General features: G+C 47.0%; 1 protein-coding gene across 1 annotated transcript in view; it reads left to right on the top strand.

Moving 5' to 3' along the window:
- The window catches only part of LOC147646709 (maestro heat-like repeat-containing protein family member 7), a 65,351-nt gene that overhangs the window by 730 nt on the left and 44,222 nt on the right, over window positions 1-20,399 (top strand). The window contains exons 2-11 of the mRNA XM_086873034.1: window positions 16-174; window positions 444-508; window positions 618-767; window positions 957-1,105; window positions 1,401-1,548; window positions 1,798-1,985; window positions 2,075-2,212; window positions 2,491-2,605; window positions 2,778-2,915; window positions 3,129-3,305. Coding sequence (XP_086729160.1) covers window positions 16-174; window positions 444-508; window positions 618-767; window positions 957-1,105; window positions 1,401-1,548; window positions 1,798-1,985; window positions 2,075-2,212; window positions 2,491-2,605; window positions 2,778-2,915; window positions 3,129-3,305 — 1,427 coding nt within the window. The remainder of the gene's footprint in view (window positions 1-15; window positions 175-443; window positions 509-617; window positions 768-956; window positions 1,106-1,400; window positions 1,549-1,797; window positions 1,986-2,074; window positions 2,213-2,490; window positions 2,606-2,777; window positions 2,916-3,128; window positions 3,306-20,399) is intronic.

The following is a 20,399-nucleotide window of genomic DNA, read 5'->3' as shown; positions in this document are numbered from 1 at the left end:
TGTTCCTATGGAAAGGATGGGAGAGTCCGAAAGAAGACAGGGAGCAGCGACCCCCAAGAGTGCCCAAACTGGCCTGGGTGGAGGAGGAAGAGGAGGAGGTCGAGGAAGAAGGCCCTGGAGCTGCCCCAGCACCAGAGACCGAAGAGGTGCAGCAGTTGCAGCCGCTGGAGGAGGGTGAGTGGCAGAGCTGGGCCACAGGGCTGGTGCCTGCAGCCATCTTAGCCCCATCCCATCCCATTGCATCCCATCTCATCCCATCCCACACTGTCCTGTGGACACACACCCATGGACAGCACAAAAAAGGGGCTGGGGCTGCCCCCGCAGCAGTGGCCGTGCTGCATCCCCTGGGGCATCCCAGGACTGTCCCTGCCTGGGGAACGCAGGGCTGGGCTGTGCTCTCCGGCCTCTCCCGCAGCCCCTCAGCTCTGGCTGCTCTTTGCCAGATGCAGCCATGGACGGCACACAAGAGCAGGACACCGCCCGTGGCCGCTTCCGCAGAGCAGCGCAGGTACCTGCAGCCATCCCCACCTGCGCTGGGCCTGCTGGCACTGCTCAGCCCAGCACCGCACTTGGAGCACTCCATGCAACTTCCCTGCCTTCCTGCCCTTCTCCTACAGTTTCTTTACCAATACATCAAGAGAATTGGCAAGGAAGAGACCAGACCTATGGACACTGAGGTCAAAGCATCCTCAGAGGTCTTGGTAGAACAGAGCAGCGCTGCCCAGCTGGATCTGCTTGTAGAGACGGCTCTTTTCAATCCAGAGCAAGTAAGCAGCCTGTGGCCAGCCTTTGATCCTCCAGCAATTGCTTGGCTTTCCCAAGCCACGCCTGCTGCTCACTTGAAGCTTTTGAGGCCATGGCAGTGGGCTGGAAGAGAAGCACTTGTCTGGGGAAGAAGCTGGGCACATTGCTGACTCCCTCTGCTAGCATTCCAAGTCTCCCTGTGCCTTCTCCAGGTGCCCGGCGTGGTGAGGTACATCCACCAGTGGCTCATGGCCAATGAGGCTGCTGAGCACAGGATGGACTGGGCCCTGATGCAAGTGGCCGAGGCAGAGCCCGATGATGTGGCCATCACTCTCCTGCGGGTGGCCCCAACGTGTGACAGGTATGGGGCCCAGCTGCCCCGAGGCCTCAGGGCTCCCCAGCCCATCACCCTGTACAGCCCGGCCCAGGGCTGTGAGCAACACAGACTTGCAGGGCCCTCTGGCTGCTCCCTTTGCTACAAAGTCGGCCTCCGAGCCCACTGCCATGCTGCCAGCCTGCCCCTCAGGGGCCTGTCCCCACAGGGCTGGGCTGCCTGGCTGCTGCTGCCGCTCAGGGGCAGTGGGCTCAGGCAGAGCTGGCGGCCAGCTCAGCTCCCCGCTGCTGCCCAGCCCACGGTGCTGTGTCTGACCCCGCAGAGCTGCTATGGCCATGTGGACGACCATCTTGCTCTCGCCCTGGATTTCAGAGGAAGTGACACCGCTCCTCATCAATGTGGTGGGGAGCTGGCCGCAGAAAAACCTGGGCACCTCTGATGGGGACAAGACGGCTGTCTTTTCCCTGACTGTGAGTTTCTGGAGCTGGCCTTTGCTCACCGCAAGGCCAGCCGCCTCTCCAGCAGCTCTGTTGCCTCCTTCCCCCACTGCATCTCCCTGCTTCAGGCACTGGCCGCAAACCTGGCCTAGGGGCAGCTTCAGGGCCACCAGGCCCGCTGCTCCCCCTGCGTCTGCCCCGGCCTCTCCCTGCCACGCTCAGGCCCTGCCACACGGACGCCCCGGCACTGAGCGCTGTCTCGGGCTGCTTTGTCCTCTGCAGGCAACTCTGGTGATGTGGAAGATCCTCCAGGGGCCCTGTTGCCCACAGATCCTCACAGTCTATTTCCCCCGCCTCTTTGTGCATCTCCTCTTCCAAACGTACTTCAGTACTTTGTATATGACAGAGGACGTCCATACCTTCTGGAAGGAATGCCAGGAGCAACACGGCCTCTCCACCAGCCCCAACAGGTGCTCCATGCCACTCCTCCTGTCCCTGCCACTTCCCCAGCCTCAGAGCCAGCGCTCCCAGCGTCACCTGGGCTTTGCTGTGCACACAGGTTTGCAGTGCAGACCCTGAAGGCCCTGCTCTGCAGTCTCCACTTGGAGCATGTGGTGGTGGCAATGGAACGCAAGCGTGGCTGGGACACGCTGCTCTGTGCTGACACCCACCACTATGCCATGGGTCTGCTGGCCAGGTGAGCCCCCCTTCTCCCCACTGCCTCTGACGTTTGTGCCCCCTGCCCGGGATGCCCCCCACAGTCCCCGTGGCCATGGGCCTGAGGGCCTCGTCACCGAGGGATGGCCAAGGAGACTGCAAAAGGATGTGAGAGGAGGGTGCCCAGGAGCAGCCACATCTCACGGGCCCAAATACCCTCACAGGGCACTGGGGCAATAGGACAACTGTGTCCATCAGGTCTGGGAGAGGTTTTTCGCACCCTTGCTGAGACTCTTTCTGCCATTTTCTGCCTTCCAGGGTAATGCGCCGTGCATCCGCCCACTTGTGCAAAAGCATCTTAAGCTACCTGCTTGAGGTGCTCAGCAAACCGTTGCCACTCTGGGATGTCTCTGCCATGGCATTCCTTGTGGAGGTGAGCCTGATGGCCAGCACTACCTCGCTCAGCTCCCTGCCAGCCCTGTCCCCTAGCATAGCCACAGCTGCCTGGGATGGCACCTGCGCCCTGTGCTGCTGCCTGGGCCCAGCCCTGCGCACTTCCAGGCTCCTGCCGGCCAGCTCCCCTCTCACTGCCCTGTGCCTTTCAGCTCCTAGATTGCCTGGACTTGAGTGACTGTGGTGACAGCCTAATGGAGATCTTGTATAAGTACCTGTGGTACAACTCCACAGAGATGCATCACCAGGTTCTCAGGGCTCTCCTCCTGCTAAAGGACCGTCCCTCCATGGTGAGAAGGGGGCAGCAGCTGAAGCTGTGTGGGCAGCATGAGGCTGGGCAATGCTGTCACTTGGCCTTGGCTGGCCTTTGCCTTGGGCGCTGAGGCAGCTCCTCGCAGCTCTCCTGCCTCCTGCTTCAGCTGCCCGAGTGCTTTGGGACAGCCCTTTGGCCTCTGGGCCCTGCGGCAGCTGCCCGGGCTTTCACACCCTTGTGTTCTGCACAGGCCGAAAGAATTCAGAGCCTGACAGGAAGACTAGTGCACCTCCTGTGGGACTTGGACAGTGACGTGGCCAGGATGAGCATTGCTCTCCTGAGCTATATTTTCTTGGATGAAGACACCCCAATATCCTGGCGCAGGGCCCTGCAGCTGGCTGAGCCGCTCCTGAAACTCCTGGACAATGTAAGGCTCTGTGCCCCAGCCACGGCCACTGCCTGCTGCCCGGACACTTTGTGCCCTGTGCATTTGCAGGCCTGCGCCAATGTGGGCCACAAGAAGCCAATGATGAGGTCATTTTTCCTTCCTTTCATACAGCCTGATAGCCAGGTGCAGCTGCTCTCCATGTCTCTCCTTCGAAGAATGATGTCGTCGGCAGAAGAAGAAGGAAGAAAGCCCCTGAAGGAACGAGTGTACCAGAGCCTGCTCCCACTCTTTTTCCACTGCCAAGATGAGAATCGGCATGTGGCAGAGGTGAGGACTCCTGGGCTGCTGCTGCGCCTTGGCAGGGGGCTCAGCTGCCTCCTGCCCTGACGCAGGCTTGCAGGCTGCAGCCTCCTCCAGCCTTTGGCACTGGGACACTCCTGTGCCCTGCCTTGTGGGGCCATTTGCGGCTCTGCTGCTCCCCAGGCCTCTCGGACAACGCTCCTTCGCGCGGCTGGCTTTCTGAAGAGGACAGACCTGGAAAAAGCTGTCAGGAAGGAGAAACTGTGGAAGTTTGCCAGGCTCGTGGTAAGGGCAGCCTGGAAGTGCCAGCCTCAGGCTACAGAAGCCCCCTGGCCCCGGTGCTCAGTGTGTGGGGCTGGCAGCTGTGCCTCTGCCCACTGCTGCAGCCGGGGGCCGCACGGCTTCTTCTGCAGCCCCCTGTGGCCCCGAGCCGGGTGCCGATGGAGCCCCGGCCCAGCGGGGCTGCGGGCCGGGCCGGCACCGCGGCTCCCCGGGCAGCAGCCGGCCCTCTGCCCCCTCCAGAGCCCGGCGCCAGCGGCTGCTGGCCGGGCCTCAGGGCTGGCCGGGCACGGGAGGCCGGGGCTGGCCGCAGGCAGCAGCGCCCGGCCGAGGGGCAGAGCCCGCGCCAACCCTTCCCTCCTGCCGCTCTCTCCAGCTGGCCGACCACAGGATCCCCTTGGCCGAGCACCTGCGCCGGGCCCTGCAGTACCTGCAGGACCCACAGGAGACCCTGCGAGCGGCGGCCATCAGGGTCATCGGTGAGTCCCGAGCCCGGGCTCCCTCCCCGCCCCGCCGCAGCTCGGCCCCAGCCCCGGCTGCTGCCCCGGCAGCGGCACCCGGGCCCGGCGCCCTGGAGCCCCGGCTGCCCTCGGGGCTGCTGCTGCCGGCCTCTGGCAGCCGTGCCCTTGGGCTGGGTCAGGATGCGGCAAGGGCCCGGGCTGAGCCCTGCCGGGGCAGGAGGCCGTGTGGCCACAGGGCTGGCAGCGCCGCTGGCAGGGAGCTGTGCTGCTGGGACCCTGACAAGCTCTGTGTTCTCAGGGATGGCCGGGGAGCAGCTGAGGGGGCAGCAGGCAGAGCTCCAGGTCTTGTGCAGAGGTGAGCCACGGCAGCAGGCTGACAGTGGTGGCTGTCGGGGGCAGCTGCAGGCCCTGGCCAGGCTGTGGAGGGCTCTGCTCCCTGTGCCGATGAGGGACGGCGTGGGCAGAGCACAGTGAGATTTCAGGGCCACGTGGGGCATTTGTGGCCAGCAGCTTCGGGCTGACCCCCTTGGTCCCTGCTCCCTCCTGGCCAAGGCAAGAGCCGGCTGGCATGGCCCTGGCAGGGGGCTCTCGCTGGGCCCCCACAGCTCTGGGATCTGACCGTGGCTCTGTTTGTCTCTCTTGCAGCCCTCGAACGCCTGACAGAGGACAGAAGCGGTGCCGTGTCAGACCTGGCACTTGAAACGCTGTATGTCCTCCGGGCCATCCAGAGTGCCCGATACTCCATTCTCCAGAGGATGCAAGACCAAATCCTCAGGGCATGGAGGACACGGCCACGTCTGTCGGGCCTGGGCTGGCTGCACTGCTGGAGATGTGGTCAGAGCTGACCTGAGAGGCTCTGTCTTCTGGGGCCACATGGGCCAGCCAGGATTTTTTATTTCATAAGGGTTGTTCTTTTCAATTTTTCTCTTCTTTTTACTATGTAAATAATATAGGATATGTTAGGGCTGAGAGGCTCTATCTTCTGGGGCCACATGGGCCATCTGTTATTTTTTTTTTCATAGAGATTGTTCTTTTCTTCGTTTCGTTTCCATCTAGTATGTAAATAATATAGGATATGTTATAAACCACAAGAGTCCCAAGACCTTTCTTTTGCTGCCCAGGGTGTGTGGGGCATAGGGGAAGAGAGGGAAAAGGGTTCTTGTGTTCAGCAACCTGCCGGGGCGTTCAGTGGTGCAGGGCAAATGGCCAGAAGCCCCTTGGCCTTTGGTGGTTGTGCTGAAGCCACAAGCCCTGTGGCAGGCAGGAAGCGCCATCTGTGTCCTGCTGCCTGTGTGTTGCTGCCGTGATGGCTGAGGAGCTGCTGGAGCTCCTGTGGGGCTGCGGCGCTGCTGCCGGGCCAGGCTGGGGGAGCCCCTGAGGGCACGGGGTGCTGGGAGGCCGTGAAGGGATGAGGGGCTGTGGAGGCCCAGACGGGACAAGGCAGTGGGAAGGCACAAGGGGGATAATTGAGGGAGTGGGTGGCAGGAGGTTCCAAGGGGACAGAAGGCCCTGGAGGAGCCGGGGTGGTGGGAAGGCCTGAGGAATTGGGTGTCAGAGGCCATAAGCAGCCCCCAGGCAGCCGCCTGGTCCCTTACACCTGGCTGCTCCGGTGCTGCCCCAAAATGTCCCCCAGGCCTGCAGCAGAAGGCCTGGAGGCTGGGACACCACCCCAGCGGGAGGGTGGGGACAGCCCGAGGTGCCCAGGCTGGGCTGGCTGGGGACATGGAGGGCAGGGGGTGCTGCCAGGCCACGGCCACTGGGTGCTTCCAGGATGGGGCAGTGGGTAGAGGCTGGGCTGGCGGCCAACCCGGGCCCTCGCGGCTGCCCAGGCCACGCTGCTGTGACCGAGGCCCCCCTGACACAGAGCTCGGGGCCCACAGAGCTGCTGCCACCATGGGGAGGGTGGCGATGTCTCCTCCGGCAGGGCTGCCCAGTGGCTGCTGCCCAAGCGGCTCTGGAGCCCACAGAAACAGCAGCAGAGTGTGCCCAGGAACAGCAGCAGCCCCAACGTCAGCACCTGCGCACTGAGGCGTCCGCAGCAGCCGGGTGCCAAACAGGGGGAGGCTGTGGGCACAATTGCCTTTGCTTTGGCAAAACGCTTGAGCAGAGTTGGCCACAATGGCTTTCTCTTCACTTGCAGCCTCACAGCAACGCTTGCCAGCTTCAGCTGCAGCCTGTGCCCGTGACTGACTTGGGTGGCCGTGCTTGAGGGCGAGCTCGCCTTCCACACTCAGGTGTCCCAAGGCAGCGGCACTGGCACCATCCTGAGTGAGAGAGAGAGAGAGAGAGAGAGAGAGAGGGAGAGAGAGAGAGAGAGTCTGATGGGGCAGCTGCCCTCCCTCTCATCTGTCCAGGCACCTTGAAGTCACATGAAACCAAATCCTGCACTTGCTTGGAACAAAGGAAGAAGCAGCATGTGCTGAAAAAAAGCAGGGACTTACACGGCTCAGTTTTGCTCTCCACTTGGGCAATCCCAGAATCCCTGAGCACTTGGTGTTGCAAAGTATCATCAACATCATCCAGTCTCCAAGCACCCTGCCATGGGCACAGGTGGTGTGCAGGCACAGGTGTCACTAGAATTGGGAGAACACTTTTCCATGTTGACCTTTTCCTCTCCTGGATTTCAAGCAAAGATGAAAACATCATCTGGTGAATGACTGAATAATGTAGCTCACAGAACTAGGAGTAGGAGTCTCCAGTGGCCCATGCTGTGGTCATTCAACCATTGTTAGATTGTCCAGTTGGAGCTCAGCGCGGTGCAGCCCGGGCACAGACACCAGGCTGGTCCATTTCAGCATCCCAAAGTCTTGGTGGCTCCCTGTGCACCCATTGTCTCCTGAATCCATTCTTGAACTCCCAGTTACTGCTGTGCAGGACATGAGAACACAGGAGCAGCTTGTTTGGCTCATTCTTGCCTTTGCTGCTCCTGCCTAAAGGAATCATCAGGACTATATGCTGATGGAATGGGATCGCCGAACAGCAGGGACTTTGTCTGTAGTGTCTGAAACTAAAACCTTGTCTGACTGTTCAGACACTCAAAAATCCAGGGTGAGAATGACAGCTTTGGTATGGAAGAATCCTAGAAATCTTGACTTGTGATTTTTCTAGTCAAGGATTTGAATGCCAATGTGGAAACTACCAAAATATTCAAACTTGTTTTCATTGGCAACCCCTTTGAAATGGCATCAGCAGACCTCCAGGGGACAGGGTATGACAGTGGGGACAGTACTTGGCAGCTCATGGCTTCAGATGTGGGAGGTAAATATTTTGCCTAGGTACACATTTAAGTTCAAGTTTTCCCAGGGTTTGGATTGACTCGTCATTGCAGGTAACTTTAATCAATGCAAAAGGATTAAAAGCAGAGTTTCTGGAGAATGTGCACTAGGGAGGAAATAGGGAGAAAACCTTGAACACAGCCAGCAGGCTCTGGAAAAATTTATAAAAGTTAAAATTAAAAATAGATGTAGTCACTATTCACACTACTTTGTGACTGTTCAGACAGGACTCTTTGTGTCTGGAGGTGATCGTAAAACATTTTAAAATCTTAGGAAATTCGGGAACTCAGAAAGAAAGTTAGGCATGGCAAGCCCTGGGAAAAGCAGGCCCGGGGAAATGTTAGGCCTTGTGCTCGCTAAAGATCATGTGAAACTGCACCTGTGTAATCAATATATGATAAATGATAGAATTGTTAGATGTGATTAGATATAATTATTGTTTAAAGAACATGAGGAACAATGTTAGGGGGCTGGGGTGGGATCACGAGAAATCCATGCTTGGGTAAAAACAATGCATACAATAGAACAATGTAAGTTTAATAATTAATATCTAAGTTGTATAACCATAGAGTATAAAACATGTTCAACTCAAAAGCAAGATGGGTCAGATTTGGGTCTGTGTACCCCTGACACCCAGAGCTCTTCAATAAAGCACCTGCATATAATCATTGTGTGATGATGTGTGTTCCTGAACTCTAACATTTTGGTGACCCAGATGGGACCTTGTGAGTGCTGCTGAGCGAGCTGGCGACCCGATCCTGCTCCAGCCGGCACCGAGGGATTCTCGGGGAGCCCATCGGCCGCGACCGTCTGCGCTGCTCACAGCGTCCCCAGGAGAAGAGGTAAGGTGCTTTCACTTTGGTTTGGGTGCCTGCCAATAAGACGCAGCAAAAGCTGCGCTTGGTTGGGCTAAAGGAATTCCTGTTGGGATTGCCTGGGCGCCGTCCGTCAGACGACTGCGAAAGCGTTGCAGGTTCGGCATTTGTGGTGTATTGTAGTTGTGACATGGAGAAGCTTAAAGGGGTTTTGGGCAGCAATGCTCTCATAGCAGGTACTTCTCCTTTGGGGTGCTTATTAGCACATTGGAAACAAGGTCACTTTGGGGAAGAATTACATAAGGCTGAATTGATTTTGGTGAGATCTCCCCATGGAAAAAGACCCCTGTGACACTGTCTCATCTGTTGGTAGCTATAACCTCTCTCTTTCTTTACTTTGTTTTCTTTCTCCTCTCTCTCTCTCTCACTCCCTCTCCTCTATCACATAACCCTTGTTATCACTAAAATAAATGTACATTATTGCTGTTGTGATTTAAACTGAAATCCCTTGTGTCCTTTGTGCCCTCTGAGATCAAAGAAACTTCTCGCGACTCCCACTGGCGTTAGCGAATCGTGACATTTAAACTGGAGTCACGGACAGGATTTGTGACAGACAGAAGGGGCTGCAGGTTTGTTGTGCAGTCTGTATTAGGGGAAAGATGTTTTGCTCCAGCCGCACCCAGCCCGACACTCCCAAGAGAGTGAGCGGTGTCTAGAAAGCAAGGGGGGCAACTCGAATTTCCCACAAACTGCCCACGCCGAGGTGAAAAGCACCCCACACTCACTTGAGGGCTCTGTCTGCAGAATTTCACAAATGATCTCTTAGTGCAAAAGGGTGGGAATGTTTTTGTTGTTGTTGTGTGTGTGAATTTTGAGTGCTTGGTGTAGCAAAGAGACAATCAGAATTTTAAACTGAAAGAGTGCCTCCCGAGCAGATTTGGTCTTTTTACCCACACAGGGAAGCAAAAAGCAGTGTGTGTGTGGGTGTGGGTGTGGGTGTGGGTGTGGGTGTATAATTGAAGTTTATACCTCCCTGTAGTGGTTTTCCCTTTGTAAAAATGACTGAAAAGGGCAGTGCAGAAGTTAAAGCTGCATTTTATGCTCTGTTAGCAAAACACAATGCCAGACCTTCTCCGGGAGGGGAAAAGCAGGCGCTTAGTTCCTGGTTTAATTTAGAAAATGTGATTGATAGAGTATGTTCTTTACAAGGTGAAAGAAAATTTAAACTGGGCAAAAATCAAACTCTACTCTGCTCAGTTTTGGGAGCTTGTTTTACAGCAGCTCTAAAAACTGGCTTTAAGCAAAGAAGTGAGGAAAGAACTAGAATAGACTCCTTCTAAAACCTAGTTGAAATTTTGCAAAAACAATTCAATGAAGAAAAGAGTAAGATCCATCTGTTGCGAGCAGCCCTCCAGGATGAAAATTCAAAAATGCTGACTCGCTAAAAGAAACAGAAGAGGGGGAAACCCCTCTCCTGAATCAAATTTACCCTCCAAAAGAGCTAATTCATTCCAGTAGAAATGATGGACCTGTAAAAATGGCAGAAGAAAAATCAGAGAAAGCAAAGGTGTTAGATGCATTGGTTCTCTTAAGGAAAACCCAGACAAGAGAAAAGAAATCTCTCACTGCCAGTATTGGTGGTCACTGGAGATAAAGAAGGGGGTCCCCAACAAGGTAATAGAGGGCTTCTCACTTCCAAGTTGAGTGAAGTTGTTTCTAATTGGCACTGTCCCAAGTTCATTGTATGGAATGCCCCATTGGATAACCCAGCACAGCTCCACAGGCTCTGGGCTGTGAGCCAAAGCTGTCTCCTTCTCAGCTTCTGGGAGTGGAGCCCAAAGAGCCTCAGAATCAGGGAAACTGGGAACTCTGCTTCTCCTGGGTGAGCAGAGAGGCAGAGGTTGCTTTTATTTCAAGTGCTCACTAGAGATAACAAAACTGGACACATACTGATTACAGCAATAGTGTGTAGAGAATATTTGAACAGAAGGTGGGCATGATATTTTAGTAAAGGCCTGTCTGCATAAACCAGCTTTTGGTATAAGTTGTGATATTAAAGGCTCATGTCCTTGAAACTTTCCTGAAGCAGAGAGAATGAAGCAAAACAATATCCTTGTGTATAAGAGAAAAAAATGTAAACCTGTGTGGATTAACCAAGAGTAACTTGCTTAGCCCAGGGACCCTGTAAAACCCTATAAAAGTGTGCTAAAAATAGAAATAAATGGTGTTCTCCATACTTCTGTGAAGGCTAGGCTGAATAGTCTGAGCTGTTTCTCAATAATAGTGGGTCCTATACATCCACTTTTTACTTTTGCAGTTAACACTGGAGCCCAAATTTCTGTGTTGACCAATAAAGACTAGTGCAGGATTTGAGAGCAATATATGGAATAACTAAAGATATTTACCCAGTGGTAGCTAATCCTTGCACATTGTTAACATCTATAAAAATGAAATATAAATGGTTTACTGTACTTGATTTAAAAGATGCCTTTTTCTGCACACCCCTTGACAAAAAAAAGCAGGAAACTGTTTGTCTTTGAGTGGGAAAATCCAGAAAATAGAAGGAAAACTCAGCTCACTTGGACACGACTCCCACAAGGACACAAGAACAGTCCAACCCTATTTGGAAGCCAGCTGGGGAAGGAGCTGGAGATTTGGACCGAGAACGGGCAAGTAGTGAGAAAACAATACCTGCTGTTACAGTATGTTGAGGATATACTGATAGCTACAGAAGAGAAAACAACCTGCATAAAGGTACCAATTGAAATTTGAAATCAGCTGGGAATGGGAGGATATAAGGAGTCTAAAGAAAAGGCACAAATTGCCTGGCAGAGTGTGATTTCCCTGGGATGTGAAATCTCACCAGGGCAATGTAAGCTGGGTACTAATTGTATTCAAGCTATTTGTGCTATTCCAGAACCCCAGAACGTGCATGAGCTGCGAGTCTTCCTTGGGATGACAGGGTGGTGCTGCCTGTGGATCATGGACTATGGACTAATTGCAAAAGCCCTGGATGAGGCCCAGAAGACGCAGCCGTTTACCTGGGGCAGAGCACAGAAGGAGGCCTTCCTCAAACTGAAGGAGGCATTGACAACTGCTCCGGCGTTCGGATTGCCAGATTTGTCCAAAGATTTCCAGCTGTTTGTGCATGAAAGGCTACACCTAGCACTGGGAGTGCTGAGCCAAGGTTTGGGAAGCTGGGAAAGGCCGGTAGGCTGCTTTTCCAAACAGCTTGACAAGGGGAGTGCTGGGTGGCCTTCATGCCTGCGGGCAGTTGCAGCCAACGTGATGCTGCCACAAGAAGCCAGGAAACTCACCATGGGTAGACACATAGATGTCTGTGTGCCACACATGGTGAGCACTGTTTTAGAACAAAAGAGGGGCCATTGGCTATCTCCAAGCAGGATGATGAAATTCCAGGTAATCCTGACTGAGCAGGATGATGTCACACTAAAGACAACTGACCTCTTGAATGCAGCTCTGTTCCTGGGTACCACAACTGAAGAAGGCCCATTAGAGCATGACTGTGTAGAAGTAATAGAGGACACCTACTTGGCAAGAGAAGACCTGAAAGACATCCCACTGGAGCACCCAGAGTGAGAGCTATTCACAGATGGAAGCAGCTTGGTGGAGAACGGGACCAGATACGCTGGATATGCGGTAACAACAGTCAGTGCAATAGTGGAGGCAAAAGCATTATCAGCAAATGCATCTGCCCAGAGGGCAGAACTGGTTGCCTTAAGCAGAGCACTAGAATTGAGTAAAGGGAAAAGGGGAAACATCTGGACTGGCTCAGAGTATGCTTTGGAGTAGTGCATGTCCACAGAGTGCTGTGGAAAGAAAGAAGACTGCTGTCTCCTCAAGGTACACACATTAAACATCAAGATGCAGTCCTGCAATTGATAAAAGCAATACAAAACCTGAACAAGTAGCAATTATGCACTGCAAAGGACACCAATCAGGAAACTCCAAAATTTGTGAAGAAAATGGAAAAGCAGACTGGACAGCTCGACAGATTGCTCGAAAACGGCAAAGAACAATGGCATTGATATCTTAAAAAGTTAATGTATCTCAATTTAATTTGCCTCCAAAACAAAAATATTCAATAGGAGATGAGAAATTGGGGCATTTGCTAAATGGTTTTTTTTTTTTTTGAGACAACTTAGGGAATTTTGTGGGATTTTAATGGAATTTTGTGGGAAATTGAGGAGATTTAGGTAATTTCGTGTGATTTTTCTGGAATTTTGTGGACCTTTGTGTAGATTTTGTGGGATGTTTCTGGAATTTGTTAAGGTTTTGAGGAGATTTAGGGAATTTTGTGGGATTTTTCATGAATTTTTTTTATATTTGAGGACATTTTGTAGGATGTTGGTGGAATTTGGTAGGGTTTTGAAAAAAGTCAGGGATTTTTGTGAGATTTTCTGGGATTTTGAGGTAACTTGAAGAATTTTGAGGGATTTTTCTTAGATTTTCTGTGAATTGATGGAGATTTTGTGGGATGTTTCAGGAATTTGGTTGGGTTTTGAGAAGATTTAGGGGATTTGTGAGATTTCTCTGGAAATTTGTGGGGCTTATAAATTTTGTGGGATTTTTCTCAAATTGTGTGGACATTTGTGGAGATTTTGTGAGATGGTCCTGGAATTTTGTGGGATATTGAGGAAATTTAGTGATTTTTGAGAAATTCTTCTTGAATTTTGTGGACATTCGTGTAGATTTTGTGGGATGTTGCAGGAATTTGGTAGAAATTGGAGAAGATTTAGGGAATTGTGTGGGGCTTTTCCAGAATTTTGTGGGATTTGGAGGAGACTTGAAGAATTTTGAGGGATTTTTGCTAGATAATGTGGAAGTTTGTGGAGATTTTTTTGCGATGTCTCTGGAATTTTGTAATGTTTTGAGGAGATTTAGGGAAGTTTGTTGCATTTTATGCAATTTTGTGGGGCTCTCCCAGAATTTTTTGCGATATTGAGGAGATTTTGTGGGATGTTTCTGGAATTTTGTGTGATTTTTGTGGGATTTGTACGAGACATGAATAATCTTGGGGGATTTTTCTTAGATTTTTTTTGAAATTGTTGGAGATTTTGTGAGATGTTGCAGGAATTTGGTTGTGTTTTGAGAACATTGAGGGAATTTTGTGGGATTTTCCTGGAATTTTGTGGAATTTCTCTAGAATTTTTTGGGCTATTGAGGAGATTTTGTGAGATGTTTGTGGGACTTTGAGGAGACTTGAAGAATTTTGTGAGAGTTTTCTTGAATTGTGTGGGAATTTGTTGAGATTTTGTGGGATGGTTCTGGAGTTTGGTCAGGTTTTGAGAAGATTGAAGGAATTTTGTAACATTTTCCTGGAATTTTGAGGATTTCTCTCGAATTCTGTGAGATTTGGAGAAGACTTGAAGAATTTTGAGGGAATTTTCTCAGATTTTGTGGGACATTTGTGGAGATTTTGTGAGATGTCTGTGGAATTTTGTGGGATATTGAGGAAATTTAGTGATTTTTGTGGGATTTTTCTTGAATTTTGTGGACATTTGTGGAGATTTTGTAGGATGATGCAGGAATTTGGTTGTGTTTTGAGAAGATTCAGGGAATTTTGTGGGATTTTTCTGGAATTTTGTGGAAATTCTCTAGAATTTTGTGGGATATTGAGGAGATTTTGTGGGATGTTTGTGGGATGTTTGTGGAATTTTGAGGAGACTTGAAGAATTTTGAGGGATTTTTCCTAGATTTTGTGGAAATTGTTGGAGATTTTGTGGGATGTTGCTGGAGTTTGGTAGGATTTTGAGAAGATGGAAGGAATTTTGTAACATTTTCCGGGAATTTTGAGGATTTCTCTTGAATTTCTTGGAATCTGGAGGAGACTTGAAGAATTTTGAGGGAATTTTCTTAGATTTGATGGAAATTTGTATGGATTTTGTGAGATGGTTCTGGAATTTTGTGGGATATTGAAGAAATTTAGTTAATTTTGTGGGATTTTTCTTGAATTACGTGGACATTCGTGGAGATTTTGTGAGATGTTACAGGAATTTGGTAAGGTTTTCAGAAGATTTAGGGAATTGTGTGGGGCTTTTCCAGAATTTTGTGGGATTTTTCTTTGATAATGTCAAAATTAGTGGAGGTTTTGTGAGACGTCTCTGGAATTTTGTAATGTTTGGAGAAGATTGAGGGAATTTTGTGGCATTTTTCTAAAATTTTGTGGAATTTCTCTAGAATTTTCTGTGATATTGAGGAGATTTTGTGGGATGTTTCTGGAATTTTGTGGGATTTTTGTGGGATTTGGAGGAGACTTGAAGAATTTTGTGGGATTTTTCCTAGATTTTGTGGAAATTGGTGGAGATTTTGTGAGATGTTGCAGGAATTTGGTTGGGTTTTGAGAAGATTCAGGGAATTTTGTGGGATGTTGCTGGAATTTTGTGGAATTTCTCTAGAATTTTGTGGGATATTGAGGAGATTTTGTGGGATTTTGTGGGATGTTTGTGGGATTTTGAGGAGACTTGAAGAATTATGGGGGAATTTTTTTAGATTTTCTGGACATTTGTGGAGATTTTGTGGGATATTGCAGGAATATGGTTGGGTTTTGAGTAAATTTGGGGAATTTTTGAGATTTTTCTGCAATTTTGTGGGATTTTGTGGGATGTTTGTGGGATTTTGAGGAGACTTGAAGAATTTTGTGGGATTTTTCTTGAATTTTGTGGACATTTGTGGACATTTTGTGGGATGTGGCTGGAGTTTGGTAGGGTTTTGAGAAGATTGAAGGAATTTTGTAACATTTTCCTGGAATTTTGAGGATTTCTCTTGAATTTTGTGGAATTTGGAGGAGACTTGAAGAATTTTGAGGGAATTTTCTTAGATTTGGTGGAAATCTGTGGACATTTTGTGAGATGTCTGTGGAATTGTGTAATGTTTGGAGAAGGTTTAGGGAATTTTGTGGGATTTTTTTAGAATTTTGAGGAGCTTTTCTTGAATTTTGTGGCAGTTTTCTTGAATTTTGTGGAAATTGGTGGAGACCTGAAGAATTTTGAGGGAATTTTCGTAGATTTTGTGGAAATGTGTGGAGATTTTTTGAGATGTCTGGTATTTTGTAATGTTTTGGGAAGATTGTGGGAATTGTGTGGGATTTTTCTGGAATTTTGAGAGGCTTTCAAGAATTTTGTGGGAGTTTTCTTGAATTTTGTGGCAATTTGTTAAGATTTTTGTGAGATGGTTCTGGAATTTTGTGGGATATTGAGGAAATTTAGTGATTTTAGTGGGATTTTTCTTGAATTTTGTGGACATTCGTGGAGATTTTGTGAGATGTTGCAGGAATTTGGTAGAAATTTGAGAAGATTTAGAGAATTGTGTGGGGCTTTTCCAGAATTTTGTACGATTTGGAGGAGACTTGAAGAATTTTGAGGGATTTTTCTTAGATTTTTCTGGAAATTGTTGGAGATTTTGTGAGATGGTGCAGGAATTTGGTTGTGTTTTGAGAAGATTGAGGGAATTTTGTGGGATTTTTCCTGGAATTTTGTGGAATTTCTGTAGAATTTTGTGGGATATTGAGGAGATGTTGTGAGATGTTTGTGGGATTTTGAGGAGACTTGAAGAATTTTGAGGTATTTTTCTGGAATTTTGTGGCAATTTGTGGAGCATTTTGTGGGATGTGGCTGGAGTTTGGTCAGGTTTTGAGAAGATTCAAGGAATTTTGTAGCATTTTCCTGGAATTTTGAGGTTTTCTCTCGAATTCTGTGAGATTTGGAGGAGACTTGAAGAATTTTGAGGGAATTTTCTCAGATTTTGTGGGACATTTGTGGAGATTTTGTGAGATGTCTGGAATTTTGTGGGATATTGAGGAAATTTAGTGATTTTTGTGGGATTTTTCTTGAATTTTGTGGACATTTGTGGAGATTTTGTAGGATGATGCAGGAATTTGGTTGTGTTTTGAGAAGATTCAGGGAATTTTTTTGGGATTTTTCCTGGAATTTTGTGGAATTTCTCTAGAATTTTTTGGGATATTGAGGAGATTTTGTGGGATGTTTGTGGGACGTTCGTGGAATTTTGAGGAGACTTGAAGAATTTTGAGGGATTTTTCCTAGATTTTGTGGAAATTGTTGGAGATTTTGTGGGATGTTGCTGGAGTTTGGTAGGATTTTGAGAAGATTGAAGGAATTTTGTAACATTTTCCTGGAATTTTGAGGATTTCTCTTGAATTTCTTGGAATTTGGAGGAGACTTGAAGAATTTTGAGGGAATTTTCTTAGATTTGGTGGAAATTTGTGGGGATTTTGTGAGATGTCTTTGGAATTTTGTAATGTTTTGAGAAGATTTAGGGAATTTTGTGAGGATTTTCCAGAATTTTGAGGGGCTTTCAAGAATTTTGTGGGAGTTTTCTTGAATTTTGTGGAAATTTGTTGAGATTTTTGTGAGATGGTTCTGGAATTTTGTGGGATATTTAGGAAATTTAGTTAATTTTGTGGGATTTTTCTTGAATGATGTGGACATTCGTGGACATTTTGTGGGATGTTGTGGGAATTTGGTAAGGTTTTCAGAAGATTTAGGGAATTGTGTGGGGCTTTTCCAGAATTTTGTGGGATTTTTCTTTGATAATGTGAAAATTGGTGGAGGTTTTGTGAGACGTCTCTGGAATTTTGTAATGTTTGGAGAAGATTTAGGGAATTTTGTGGCATTTTTCTGCAATTTTGTGGAATTTCTCTAGAATTTTCTGTGATATTGAGGAGATTTTGTGGGATGTTTCTGGAATTTTGTGGGATTTTTGTGGGATTTGGAGGAGACTTGAAGAATTTTGTGGGATTTTTCCTAGATTTTGTGGAAATTGGTGGAGATTTTGTGAGATGTTGCAGGAATTTGGTTGGGTTTTGAGAAGATTCAGGGAATTTTGTGGGATGTTGCTGGAATTTTGTGGAATTTCTCTAGAATTTTGTGGGATATTGAGGAGATTTTGTGGGATTTTGTGGGATGTTTGTGGGATTTTGAGGAGACTTGAAGAATTATGGGGGAATTTTTTTAGATTTTCTGGACATTTGTGGAGATTTTGTGGGATATTGCAGGAATATGGTTGGGTTTTGAGTAAATTTGGGGAACTTTTGAGATTTTTCTGCAATTTTGTGGGATTTTGTGGGATGTTTGTGGGATTTTGAGGAGACTTGAAGAATTTTGTGGGATTTTTCTTGAATTTTGTGGACATTTGTGGACATTTTGTGGGATGTGGCTGGAGTTTGGTAGGGTGTTGAGAAGATTGAAGGAATTTTGTAACATTTTCCTGAAATTTTGAGGATTTCTCTTGAATTTTGTGGGATTTGGAGGAGACTTGAAGAATTTTGAGGGAATTTTCTTAGATTTGGTGGAAATTTGTAGACATTTTGTGAGATGTCTGTGGAATTTTGTAATGTTTGGAGAAGGTTTAGGGAATTTTGTGGGATTTTTTTAGAATTTTGAGGAGCTTTTCTTGAATTTTGTGGCAGTTTTCTTGAATTTTGTGGAAATTGGTGGAGACCTGAAGAATTTTGAGGGAATTTTCGTAGATTTTGTGGAAATGTGTGGAGATTTTTTGAGATGTCTGGTATTTTGTAATGTTTTGGGAAGATTGTGGGAATTGTGTGGGATTTTTCTGGAATTTTGAGAGGCTTTCAAGAATTTTGTGGGAGTTTTCTTGAATTTTGTGGCAATTTGTTAAGATTTTTGTGAGATGGTTCTGGAATTTTGTGGGATATTGAGGAAATTTAGTGATTTTAGTGGGATTTTTCTTGAATTTTGTGGACATTCATGGAGATTTTGTGAGATGTTGCAGGAATTTGGTAGAAATTTGAGAAGATTTAGAGAATTGTGTGGGGCTTTTCCAGAATTTTGTACGATTTGGAGGAGACTTGAAGAATTTTGAGGGATTTTTCTTAGATTTTTCTGGAAATTGTTGGAGATTTTGTGAGATGGTGCAGGAATTTGGTTGTGTTTTGAGAAGATTGAGGGAATTTTGTGGGATTTTTCCTGGAATTTTGTGGAATTTCTGTAGAATTTTGTGGGATATTGAGGAGATTTTGTGAGATGTTTGTGGGATTTTGAGGAGACTTGAAGAATTTTGAGTATTTTTCTGGAATTTTGTGGCAATTTGTGGAGCATTTTGTGGGATGTGGCTGGAGTTTGGTCAGGTTTTGAGAAGATTCAAGGAATTTTGTAGCATTTTCCTGGAATTTTGAGGTTTTCTCTCGAATTCTGTGAGATTTGGAGGAGACTTGAAGAATTTTGAGGGAATTTTCTCAGATTTTGTGGGACATTTGTGGAGATTTTGTGAGATGTCTGGAATTTTGTGGGATATTGAGGAAATTTAGTGATTTTTGTGGGATTTTTCTTGAATTTTGTGGACATTTGTGGAGATTTTGTAGGATGATGCAGGAATTTGGTTGTGTTTTGAGAAGATTCAGGGAATTTTTTTGGGATTTTTCCTGGAATTTTGTGGAATTTCTCTAGAATTTTTTGGGATATTGAGGAGATTTTGTGGGATGTTTGTGGGACGTTCGTGGAATTTTGAGGAGACTTGAAGAATTTTGAGGGATTTTTCCTAGATTTTGTGGAAATTGTTGGAGATTTTGTGGGATGTTGCTGGAGTTTGGTAGGATTTTGAGAAGATTGAAGGAATTTTGTAACATTTTCCTGGAATTTTGAGGATTTCTCTTGAATTTCTTGGAATTTGGAGGAGACTTGAAGAATTTTGAGGGAATTTTCTTAGATTTGGTGGAAATTTGTGGGGATTTTGTGAGATGTCTTTGGAATTTTGTAATGTTTTGAGAAGATTTAGGGAATTTTGTGAGGATTTTCCAGAATTTTGAGGGGCTTTCAAGAATTTTGTGGGAGTTTTCTTGAATTTTGTGGAAATTTGTTGAGATTTTTGTGAGATGGTTCTGGAATTTTGTGGGATATTTAGGAAATTTAGTTAATTTTGTGGGATTTTTCTTGAATGATGTGGACATTCGTGGACATTTTGTGGGATGTTGTGGGAATTTGGTAAGGTTTTCAGAAGATTTAGGGAATTGTGTGGGGCTTTTCCAGAATTTTGTGGGATTTTTCTTTGATAATGTGAAAATTGGTGGAGGTTTTGTGAGACGTCTCTGGAATTTTGTAATGTTTGGAGAAGATTTAGGGAATTTTGTGGCATTTTTCTGCAATTTTGTGGAATTTCTCTAGAATTTTCTGTGATATTGAGGAGATTTTGTGGGATGTTTCTGGAATTTTGTGGGATTTTTGTGGGATTTGGAGGAGACTTGAAGAATTTTGTGGGATTTTTCCTAGATTTTGTGGAAATTGGTGGAGATTTTGTGAGATGTTGCAGGAATTTGGTTGGGTTTTGAGAAGATTCAGGGAATTTTGTGGGATGTTGCTGGAATTTTGTGGAATTTCTCTAGAATTTTGTGGGATATTGAGGAGATTTTGTGGGATTTTGTGGGATGTTTGTGGGATTTTGAGGAGACTTGAAGAATTATGGGGGAATTTTTTTAGATTTTCTGGTCATTTGTGGAGATTTTGTGGGATATTGCAGGAATATGGTTGGGTTTTGAGTAAATTTGGGGAACTTTTGAGATTTTTCTGCAATTTTGTGGGATTTTGCGGGATGTTTGTGGGATTTTGAGGAGACTTGAAGAATTTTGTGGGATTTTTCTTGAATTTTGTGGACATTTGTGGACATTTTGTGGGATGTGGCTGGAGTTTGGTAGGGTGTTGAGAAGATTGAAGGAATTTTGTAACATTTTCCTGAAATTTTGAGGATTTCTCTTGAATTTTGTGGGATTTGGAGGAGACTTGAAGAATTTTGAGGGAATTTTCTTAGATTTTGTGGAAATTTGTAGACATTTTGTGAGATGTCTGTGGAATTTTGTAATGTTTGGAGAAGGTTTAGGGAATTTTATGGGATTTTTTTAGAATTTTGAGGAGCTTTTCAAGAATTTTGTGGCAGTTTTCTTGAATTTTGTGGAAATTGGTGGAGACCTGAAGAATTTTGAGGGAATTTTCGTAGATTTTGTGGAAATGT

The sequence above is a fragment of the Cyanistes caeruleus genome, unplaced genomic scaffold (genome assembly GCF_971803275.1).
Source record: "Cyanistes caeruleus unplaced genomic scaffold, bCyaCae1.hap1.1 HAP1_SCAFFOLD_81, whole genome shotgun sequence".
Taxonomy (NCBI): domain Eukaryota; kingdom Metazoa; phylum Chordata; class Aves; order Passeriformes; family Paridae; genus Cyanistes; species Cyanistes caeruleus.
The sequence above is the reverse complement of the archived record's forward strand: the minus strand, read 5'-3'. Positions and strand labels throughout refer to the sequence as shown.